Source organism: Odontomachus brunneus, unplaced genomic scaffold (assembly GCF_010583005.1).
Source record: "Odontomachus brunneus isolate Ranch 3 - 2012 unplaced genomic scaffold, Obru_v1 Obru_scaffold_293, whole genome shotgun sequence".
NCBI lineage: Eukaryota > Metazoa > Arthropoda > Insecta > Hymenoptera > Formicidae > Odontomachus > Odontomachus brunneus.
Genome location: NW_022639743.1, coordinates 60,716 through 72,806, shown reverse-complemented (window position 1 = coordinate 72,806; position 12,091 = coordinate 60,716). Strand labels below are relative to the sequence as shown.

Sequence of the window (12,091 nt, the reverse complement as noted above, 5' to 3'; positions counted from 1 at the left end):
TATATATATATATATATATATATATATATATATATATATATATATATATATATATATATATATATATACATAAAATAAGTTACCTAATGTTAAATTATAAAATATCTCTATTTTTATTATATCAGAGGAAAATGTAGAAGAAATAAATTATATGGTTAAAAGAGATAAATATTGCGCAATATTTTAAGAGTTAATGGTTAAGGTAACTTTACAAAAAAAAGTTTACATAAACATATGATCTCAAAGACTTTATTTCAGAGATTGGAATATTAAGAATTGTATAAAATTATAGTTTTCTTTTGATAGTTTCTTAAAAAAGAAAGGTTTTTCTTTCAAACTCAATAGGCAGGATATTATCTTCATTTTTTATATATGATCACAATCTGATAGATGTCAATGGTATAAAAAGAGTTCAAGTAATATATTACTGTCTCCAACTTATACATTAATGGATGAAATTAAATTTTCTTTTCTGCAGATTTTTGTTTTATTAATTACCTATAAAGAAATACTCTTGGTAGCTTCCAATAAAATCGTTAGTTTAAAAAATATTAATTTTAGTAGAATTTTTAATTCTGTATCTTTCTAAAATAAGATCCTTTAGACTTTACATGTTCATTTAAACTTCTCTTTATAAAATAACTTCAAGAATCAACTCCTAAAATATTAAACAGTACTTAAAAAACCTTTTGCATATATACTGTAAATATATTTATAAACTTACATCACTGGGTTCCAATACAATAACTTGATTCGGATCATTTAACTTCCTGGATAGCTTAGCAGCCATTGTGCAACCAGCAGTACCACCTCCAACCACGAGAATCTTGCAGCTAAAGCAATAAATTAAAATCCTATTAAATACAATATACTTGAATAACATAACTGTTTCTGTGTAATATAGTATACTTACGAATAATGGATTTGTCTGCATTCATCTCTCATCAGCAAATTTCTTGAAAATGATGGAAGATTACGAAATAACAGTAAATGAGACATGGTAAAAATTGAATGTGACACTACACAGCAAATATGTACCTATGTAAATAAATTTATCAATTAGTAAAATTTATTGAAGCAACCACAAATTTGCAAATGCAATTGTGATATCCACGATGTAATCACCACATTCATTCGTAAAATGTAACGATACAGAAATATCAACAATATGATATGATAAGAATTATCGTGTTATATATTGATGTATTCTCGGAGATTATTGAAAATCCGCACTTTACATAAGTTTGCACACACTTTGAGTTTCTCACACTAGGTTAATCCTTCTCACTTTTCGAATATTTGTCATATTTTATCTCATGATATCAAACACCATTTTCGGAACCACTTGCGCGAATCAACAAAAATTCGCCTTCGTTCGGTCGCGTTACGTCATATAATCGTCGCAAATGCAATATATCCGGCATATTCTGTAATGGACCAAGACTTCAGACTTCAATTGTTGGCTGAGCACACCTTGACTTAAGTGGCCCTACGCCATTGCACAGCTAGATGCTTCCATGGGTGCGTTCGAAAACACTGAAAGTCCACGACGGAAAGTGGCTGTGGTGGATGGGCTTGGTGGGGTTAGTGGAGTTGGTATCGAGAGGAGTTTTCGAACAGCCATGGAAGAATGCTCAATGTGACATACTACATGTGTGTTGTGCCTACATATGTGTTGTACAAAATGGCTGATCGAAAGCGTATTTCGACATTAGCTATAATTGCTTCTCAGCAAAATAATAATAAATTAATAAATTTAGTAATTAATTAATTAATTAATTTAGTAATTATTAATTTATAATTTAGTTATCTGGAAAGTTAATTGGCTATATATTTCTCGGTCCGAGAACTCGGATCGATTTCTAGCATCGTGGGCACCAGGCCTAAGGAAATTTATAAACTTATTTATTACTCCTTACCTTTAACATCGTATATATAGACATTTCCCTTGTCATCCTTTTGTATATTTTTTTAAATATCCATGCATAAAATATGACGACCCGAGATTAAATTTTCCATTTTTTTTCACAAATTGTTACTGATTCGTGACTTTTAACGTGCCTCGTATCTCGTAAGAAAATTTCAGAACCTATAAAATACAAAAAGCTTAATAAGCTTTATTTATATTTAAAGACAATATTCTGACAATATACATCACTATAGAAATAAACCTAAACCTACGTAGTACGGAGCACCCCATTTAAATTTTTTATCTTACCGTGATGGCTAATGGTTGTACGAATGTTTCGAAGAACAAAAAACCATAAATAATTTAGTAATTTCATACTGTATTGCACTCTTTGCGCACTCTCCACCATCTCCACCGATTCACACCGCGCAAAAGAGAGTGGAGAAAAGTCACACGAGTGGTCCACGGAGTACGGTTTTCGAACGGCCATGGTCGCATGGTCAGTGTGCCCACTAGGGGTTTTCGAACGATCTGAGTGTGACAAAATACACACGGGTGATGTTTTCGAACGCACCCCAGGGGGTGCTCCGTACTACGTAGGTTTAGGTTTATTTCTATAGTGATGTATATTGTCAGAATATTGTCTTTAAATATAAATAAAGCTTATTAAGCTTTTTGTATTTTATAGGTTCTGAAATTTTCTTACGAGATACGAGGCACGTTAAAAGTCACGAATCAGTAACAATTTGTGAAAAAAAATGGAAAATTTAATCCCGGGTCGTCATATTTTATGCATGGATATTTAAAAAAATATACAAAAGGATGACAAGGGAAATGTCTATATATACGATGTTAAAGGTAAGGAGTAATAAATAAGTTTATAAATTTCCTTAGGCCTGGTGCCCACGATGCTAGAAATCGATCCGAGTTCTCGGACCGAGAAATATATAGCCAATTAACTTTCCAGATAACTAAATTATAAATTAATAATTACTAAATTAATTAATTACTAAATTTATTATTTTATTATTATTTTTCTGAGAAGCAATTATAGCTAATGTCGAAATACGCTTTCGATCAGCCATTTTGTACAACACATATGTAGGCACAACACACATGTAGTATGTCACATTGAGCATTCTTCCATGGCTGTTCGAAAACTCCTCTCGATACCAACTCCACTAACCCCACCAAGCCCATCCACCACAGCCACTTTCCGTCGTGGACTTTCAGTGTTTTCGAACGCACCCCAGCTGCAATAGCCACAGCAGGAAGTGACATCAAAATTCATGACGTCACAAACTCGTCGAAGTGCTTTCGCAGTGCAATGTAACCTATTTAGGAATGCTATTGGTAATACTGACAGTATTTGTAGTAAATAACGGAACGCAGCCATATACACATTGGATTCCGGGGGATCACGGGTTTATACGAAGATAAATCGTGTGACTGATATAGATTACACGTCAAAACTTGAATGTCATACTGTTGCATACGAGTGAATAGGTAGTAACAAAAAGTTTGATGTAGCTTTTAGAATTTATTTCGTATAATATAATATTTTTGGTTTTAAAAGACACGTAAAGTTGATACAAATTTCAATTTGTGCAACGTAGTGTGTGATTTCTACAAAAATGGGTATGTGTGAACTATTTATTTCAATAATAATGTAACTATTTATTCCAATCATGTCAAAAGACAATATAAAAGAATTATTTATATTACAGGTTCTAGTTCTAGTAAAGGAAAAGAACAGGTTCTAGTACAAGAAAAGAAAAATATTTCTGATACAAGAAGACAAGTTAACATCAAGAGTGATGCAAACTTGGAATTTAATTCTAATAGAAATACAAGAACAGCCGGATATGATTGTTATTTACATAATCATGTCAATAATCCACCTAAGGTTTCTTGCAAACCGTTCAATGATTCAACCAAAACAGCTACCAACAAACCAAGTAATGATTTATCTAAATCAACTACTTACAATTCAAGTAATGATTTATCCAAAACAGTTAGTAGCAAACTAAATATTGGTTTACCCAAGTTAGTTACTAACAAACTAAGTAATATTTCATCAAGATCACCTACTACCCAGAGAGCACAAAATATTCTGAGAATATTCTAACAAGATGATTTTCATATATTCTGATATAGGATCGACAAACACATATAGGAGTTATTATATTCACACATAGAGAAAATTAAATTTTATATATGAAGAAATATAATCTTGAATTAACAAACGATTAACATTGATTTTACCAACAACAAGCAACATACGATAACAAATATATTTATTTATATATATATATATATATATATATTTATTTATTTATTTATTTATATTTACCCACACAGCAGAGGTGTCCAAAATATATCATAGCGATATCCTAAAGATATATTTGGGATATGTGATATCTTCAAGATATCTTTATGATATATTTGGGACATTCCTGCTGTGTGGGTTACATATATTTATATAGAAAGCAACATATGATAACAAATATATTTATATAGAAAAGTCATTCTTATACACGGCGACACAGCCTTAAATTCACGAAACATCAATATAGATTTCTCCATAGTGAATATATTTTCAATAATGTACATCCCTTATAGAAATATCATACTAAGAATCATTGATAATTACTTATTTTCAGTATTAAAAATACTGGATAATAAGTAATTGTCAATGATTCTTAGTATGATATTTCTATAAGGGATAATTACATAATGTATAATATACATAAAATATTACTACACTATAAACATTTATATTGAAGAATAATATATTCATCATCTTTATTCTTATTCTCGGCAGGGCACGCCGAGTTTTTGATCCTCAACGTTAAGTTTTTCTCAATTTGATACTTCGATATTTCAGCGTTCAATTATTAACCCAGATAGCCAAATCTGCCCTTATAGAAATATCATACTAAGAATCATTGATAATTACTTATTTTCAGTATTAAAAATACTGGATAATAAGTAATTATCAATGATTCTTAGTATGATATTTCTATAAGGGTGCGCGAACAGATTTCGAGCAAAGCTTGCTATCAACTTTTGATGTAAATAGATAACAAATTTGATGCAGGATCTGTTATATCAAATCTTGCTGCCAAATTGCCGCCAGATATGCGGTAGAGCTTGTTGTCGGATAATTGCTGCAAATTTGGTACCAATTGCCCGACAGCAAGATCTGTCGCCAAAACCGTAACTTAATGTAGACACAGATGACTATGGTTTTGCTGTGGGTTTTTGATCAAATTTGCTGCCAATCTGCGCGCAGTCTGCGCTCAATTTGCTTATTGGCTAATATTAATAAAATATGATAAATTACGATATATCATATGAAAACGTTTCGGTTAGTATTTCGGTTAGTACCGTTTAGAAATGTGTGGGAAACATTTTATAAATGGTTATGAAATGATATATACATTTAGAAAACATATGTGAAACCAATATGCTACAAGGGATGGTGTGCCCCAACTATAGATATAGAAAACAACAAATTGACATAAGATATTGGCATAAGACATAATTGATTAAAAAATTTTTTTTTTTATTTAAAATATCTGATCATTATTACAAAATTTTTTTTTTATTTAAAATATCTGATCATTATTACATCACACAATATATTTATCACACAATTACTTGTGTAATAAATACTTATACATATACATACTTGGTTAATTATATTAATCTCACTCCTTTGTTGAATTAAATTAATTTAAAACATCTGCACTTTGTTTAAGTTAACATATACTTTGCGTTTTGTAGTTTTTGTTTTGATAATATTTGTTTTGGTTTTTTTTGTTTGGTGTTTTTGTATTGGTATTTTTTGTTTGGTTCTTTTCTTTATACGTACTCGGCGTCTTTTTTTTTCTTTTGTAAAGACTGTTATGGTCTCACTGCTTTTTGTGTAGATTAGGTACAAATCTTTTACATTATTTTTACAGCAAAGAAAATGTATGTACCTTTGGAATTTCATGGCTAACTGCATTTTTTATTGTGGAATCATTAATTGAAATCCATTTTGTGTGCTTATTACGCACAACGTTTATATAATGTCCATTAGTTATACCATTGTAGAAAATTGCACTAATAATTTTATATATATCTGTGTCTATATGTATCTTTGACGTTACCCTTATAGAAATATCATACTAAGAATCATTGATAATTACTTATTATCCAGTATTTTTAATACTGAAAATAAGTAATTATCAATGATTCTTAGTATGATATTTCTATAAGGGAAATACATTTTTAATTTTTAAATTTGTGATTTTAAACGTTTTGTTATATTAGCAGTTTTAAATAATTTTAAAATAAAGATATTTTTTGTTATTATTATCTCTTTTTTCAATTATACTAAGTTTTCTCCACAAAGAATATATACTTTTTCTTTATTTTTTCAACTTTTAAAATTATATTCTATTAATTCTTGTAAAGTATATAATTTTTTCAACTTTTCTGGCAATAGAAGTAATATGATTTGACTGGATTTCTATATTTGTAGCATATTTTACTATGAAATTTCCTCCGTGTAGTGATGTATATTTTCTTCTAATGTAAACTCGCAGGCTGCGTTCCAATATTTACTACTAATACTGGAATTCTATACGTGTACGTGACACAAATTATAGATCTTGAATACTGGTAGTAAATATCGGGACGCAGTCGTAATCATCATTGAACTTTATTAAGTTTATCAATGAAATTGTTTTATTTTATTTACGCGTTTACACTAGACGAAAAGATATATGATTGATACTTATTGCGCACGTAATATACGTTTATTTTGATTGGTGCAGTCTATACGGAAATCTTTATAATATTTCACCTACGAAAATCTTTTCTTACTCACCAATTAATTTCAAATTCAGATTATACATTTGCAATGCGGATCGCGGACATCACAAGCGCAAATTGATATAAAACTATAAGGAAATGTACGTGAAATTATAAATATATCTTAATATGTACATCTAATGGTTGACTGTGAATCTTTTTCTGTAGTCTAGCGTAAATTCGTGAATCAATAACAATTATTATAAATACATGCTACTTATTGCAGCCTATACAGGGTATCTCAAAACTGGTAGAACACCCGTTAGAGGTAGGTAGGGGGTGCAATTTGAAATTGAAAGTTCCTCTTGCATTTTTGGATCCGACAATTAGTTAACGAAATATTAATGAATTAAGTCTGCCAATCTCTTACCGTCCTGAGTGAGCGCTCAGAGACGTAGAACGCTGTGGACTTCTCGGGGGCCCTTCTTGTCCGTTTGTCTCCCCTTTTTGTGTCACAAGGGAATAAATGTGGATGAGTGAATGAGTAGATGTATGGGTGAGTGCCTGACCTGGACTAGGAGGGGAAGTGGATGGCAAGTTTTCTGTATGTGGGAGTAATTTGCATCGTTTGGCGATGCAAATGGACAAACTCATTCGCTCATGTGCGTGCGTACGTGTGTCTGAAAAAAATCTGAGAATCTGCGCGAAAATAAAAAGAACTTTTTGCTGGCAAGATTTCGAGATCTCCGTATTGCCTGAACCAATCTTAATCAAACTTGGTTAAATTACGCGCGCACTAAACATTATACAAGAAAACTTTCATCAGATTTTCGATTATAGTTTTCGTGCTTGAGATATTTGACTCGGAAAACCAATCGACCCAGAAATTTCAGATAAGTTTACACGGTCGCGTTATTTTGTTTCATACGTACTCGGCGTCACGCCGCGACCGCGGCGCTTGATTACATATTTTGCATCATGTTTTTACACATATATAATGCTCTATTATATTCTTCATACCATTTATATTGCTAATAACATGTTATAAATTAAAAGTTATGTATATAAACTCAAAATAAAATAAAGATTTTTAATAATAAATAACGTGCAGCATTTATTTATGATAAAGAGGTACACAAAAAAATATAAATTTAGTCACATCAATGTGGTTGGAAATATTTTGTTGATTCAGTAGCACTATTATAAAAATCAATAAGTTATGTCATTTAATTATTAGCTTATTGGTTTTAATAATATTGCTAATCAACAAAATTCCAATCACACTAATTGAATTTACATTTTTTTCAGCGTGCACAGAGAATTTCGTAGCACATTTTACTATAAAATTTCTTCTATGTAGTGATGTATCTTTTCCCTTAATGTGAACTCACAGGCTACGTTCCAATATTTACTACTAGTATTGAAACTCTATAGTTTGTGTACGTAACACAAACTATAGATCTTCAATACTGGTAGTGAATATCGGAACACAGTCATAAACATCATTGAACTTTATTACATTTATCAATGAAATTGTTTTATTTTATTTATAAATTTACGCTAGACGAAAAGATACATAATTGATTTAATATTTATTGCACACGTATGCATCCATTCTGATTGGTACAGTCAATATGGAAATCTTTATAATATTTATAATATTTTTAATATTTATTATTATCTAATATTTATTATTATAAATATTTCTAATATTTATTATTATCTTTATAATATTTCACCTACGAAAATTTTCTTTCTCGCCAATTAATTTTAAATTCAGATTATATGTTTGCAATGCAGATCGCAGACATCACAAACGCAGATTGACATAACACTATAAGAAAATATACTTGAAATTATAATTACTTGATATGTACATCCTAAATAGTTGATCCTAAATCTTTTCCTGTAGTCTAACGTAAATTTGTGAACATGTTGCTTATTGTAGCCTATATATATTACAAACGCAATCTGACGGACAAACGCGCGTCGCTTGTGTGCGTGCATATACGTGTGATCTGAAGCTAAATCGCTTGGCGATGCAAATGCGGCTTGATGGACAAACTGATTCGCTTGTGTGCGTGTGTACGTGTGTCTGAAAAAAATGAGAATCTGCACGAAAATAAAAAGGCTTTTTAGCGGGCGAGATTTTAAGATCTCCATATTGCCTGCACCAATTTTAATCAAACTTGGTGCAAATTACGCGCGCGCTAAACATTATATAGGGAAACTTTCATAAGATTTTTTATTATAGTTTATTATAGTTTTCGTGCTTGAGATATTTTTGACTCGGAAGACCAATCAACTCAGAAATTCCAGATAAGCTTACGCGGTCGCGTTGTTTTGTTCGATATGTACTCGGCGTCACGCCGCGACCGCGGAGCTTGATAATTCGGAAAGAATATTCTTACATGGTTTTAAGAATATTCTAAATATTATTGGAATATTATTTGTTATGTTCTCAGAATATTTTATTAAAACAGCACAGAATATTCGAAGAATATTTTAACAAGATGATTTTTACGCATCCAGAAAATATTCGGAAAGAATATTCTTATATCGTTTTAAGAACGTTGTGAATATTATTAGAATATTATTTGCTAAATTCTCAGAATATTCTAAGAACATTTTAATAACTTCACATTACCGAACATTGTAGTAAGGTTATGGATAGGTAGTAAGCTTACACATTTTAACGAGCATCCCAGATACAACACAAAATCATTTTGATGTTAAGATAATATCATTTTGACATCAATGTCTTGAAATTGTCATAAAAATGGTATCGTTTGACGTCAAAATGACATCACTTTTATATCATTTGACGTCATTTTAATTTTTATATAACTTTATATTCTACCTGCCCTACTGAAAAGATCCAGCTGAGATCTCAATTGAGAATTCACTTACAGAATAATTACTCTGTCAAAATATTGTGAGAGAGAAAAAAGGAATATTCTCTCTTTTGTGAGCATGTTGTATGTTAAAGTTTGATTACTTATACAACATTGTATTAATATTAATCGCATTGTGATTGTTGTTACATCCTTTGAAACATTTATCGAACAAATATGTCATTACATTTTTGAACGATATTAGAATATATTGTAAATATAATCCACCAAAATATTGTTACAGCGCATTGGCATCACCAGTTCTCGTACGATCGCTTGAGGTTAAGCATTTAAACAGCACAGTCATCTAAAGATAGATGCCGTGTGACACGAGATCGAATCCACGCGAATCTTACGAATAAATGAAATGACACAAAATATGAAATGTTAGATTTTTTTGTTATTTAAATAAAATAATACTTCATTTTTCACTAAGTAAAATTATGTAATATTACTGAGATATTGCAATATTACTGTGATATATTATATATATAATATTATATGCTGTGTGGGTAATGTGCTGTGGGAAGGTTTAGAATATTCATAAGATATTCTTTAGAATATTCATAGGATGTTCATAGAACGTAATTTTTTGTCTACTTTATATGTTCTCTTGAAAGTTATTAGGAACTTCGAAGTATCATGTGAGAATATTCTACGAATATTTAAATATCCCTGATATTATTCTCAGAATGTTCATAGAACGTATTTGTACTGTCTGGGTAACAACTCAAGTGATAATGTTGTAAATGTAGATGCAAAACTATATAACGATTGTGAAAGAAAAAACTGTAACAGTTATCATACTTTCACTGAGCTAGGCAAACTGAGCACATATTGCAATGTATTATCCAAAGTTGATTGCAAAGATATAATTGATGTTCAATAAAATTTTGAAAAGAATGCTCTCTATACTAAGGAAGAGTACAATCTTAAAAGTAAAAAAATTTATGCAGGAAGTAAAGTACCCACAAATATACCTGATGTATTGTCCTTAAAAATACTTACAAAGGATGACTTTATACCAATGTGGATTTCATGGAAGAATGACTTCCTCACAAATATGAAGTTGATTGATCAAGCAGAAAATAATAAAGAAAAGTGGGGTATCATGCTCTTGAATCGTTTGGGACTTGTTGGACAAGACATATACAGAACTTTTACATTTGATGATAGTCAAGCGAATGATGATATAAATGTATTACTTGAGAAATTTGATCATTATTGCATGTTTGGTGGCAAAAAAAGAAAACATAATGAAGATATTGATGCATATGTAAATAACTTGAAGGTATATTTAATATAACTATGTTTCTTCTATACTTGTAGACAAATTATAAATTTTTTTATCTCAGTCCTAAATCCTGTTCATATCAAATTATAAAATAGATTTATATAATGAGATACTAACAAATATAATATAATATAAGAAGAATATACAATTTTTTAATTTCTCATTCTGATTTGAAAAGACTTTGTATGTAGAATTGATATGAAATTTATGTAAGATTCATTGAAGTTATGTGTATGTAGTAATAAGTACAATATAAAGTAATTAGTCTACAATTAAATTTTTTAGAAATGTTTATTGCAGATAATATTTGTTTTTATGCCAGAATATGTAAAAAATATTAATATATTTTTCATTTCTTCCTATGTTGAATCATATATAATGCAATATTTTTTTCTTCTAGGTAATAGCATCGAAATATACGACTAATGTGGATGAGATAGTAAAGAAGAAAATTCTGGAGGAAATAGATGTTGGAAAATTTACAAACAATGCTAAGATCTTAATTCCAGGATTCTCATTTCCATCAAGCACAATGTTTTTAACTATACAAGAAATAACACATATTTGGATGAGGTATGAAAATGTAAGTTTTAAAAAAGATGAAAAAATTGTTAATTATACAGTTAAAAACTGTAGCAAGTGTAGTTTAGACCATGCAATAAATTGCTGTCGAGCACATGGTAGACAATGTACGAAGTGTGGTAACATGAATCACCATTGGAGCAGATGTCCATCTCAATATAAAGAGAATTGTTCATATTGTGGAGAAAGTCACTTCTATCGACAGTGTCCTGCTTATATGAATGAATGTAGCAAATGTTGTAGACTAAATCATTTTTATTGGATGTGTGGAATTTTAAAGATCTTAAACTGCAATTATTGTGGTTTAACGCATATCGCGTCTAAATCCGCGTGCTCTGCAGTAAATACTATATGTGTAAACTGCAACAAAATAGGTCACGTTTCAGGAAAATGTCGGAAGAATACACGTACATTTTAATTTGAATTAGGAGCATTGCTTTTACTTTTTGTTTTGTAATATGCTTTTTTTCTTATTTTAATGTTTAATATTAAAAATACTACAGAGTGAAGCACATAATTGAAATTATTTCATAAGGGATTACTTTGTTTTGAAACCATAATTAAAACAATGAACAATTGTTATATTCAGAATCTAGTAAATCAAATAGG

The 12,091-nt window shown here is 29.9% G+C and overlaps 2 protein-coding genes across 6 annotated transcripts in view; one reads left to right on the top strand and one right to left on the bottom strand.

Moving 5' to 3' along the window:
- LOC116853246 (sulfide:quinone oxidoreductase, mitochondrial) overlaps nt 1-1,615 on the bottom strand; it is a 10,935-nt gene extending 9,320 nt beyond the window's left edge. Inside the window, exons 1-3 of one of the 5 annotated variants that reach the window (XM_032834214.1) lie at nt 1,126-1,615; nt 914-1,038; nt 725-833 (exon numbers count right to left, since the gene is read on the bottom strand). In XM_032834214.1, coding sequence (XP_032690105.1) covers nt 725-833; nt 914-1,038; nt 1,126-1,134 — 243 coding nt within the window. In that variant the 5' untranslated portion in view covers nt 1,135-1,615. Of the gene's footprint in view, nt 1-724; nt 834-913 lie in introns of all 5 variants that reach the window. The other 4 variants (XM_032834218.1, XM_032834215.1, XM_032834216.1 and 1 more) reach the window with 4 other exon arrangements.
- A 1,550-nt stretch (nt 1,616-3,165) lies between these two features.
- LOC116853247 overlaps nt 3,166-12,091 on the top strand; it is a 9,176-nt gene continuing 250 nt past the window's right edge. The window contains exons 1-4 of the mRNA XM_032834219.1: nt 3,166-3,547; nt 3,637-3,867; nt 10,563-10,897; nt 11,301-11,784. Of these exons, the coding sequence (XP_032690110.1) occupies nt 3,544-3,547; nt 3,637-3,867; nt 10,563-10,897; nt 11,301-11,784 (1,054 nt within the window). The 5' untranslated portion in view covers nt 3,166-3,543. The remainder of the gene's footprint in view (nt 3,548-3,636; nt 3,868-10,562; nt 10,898-11,300; nt 11,785-12,091) is intronic.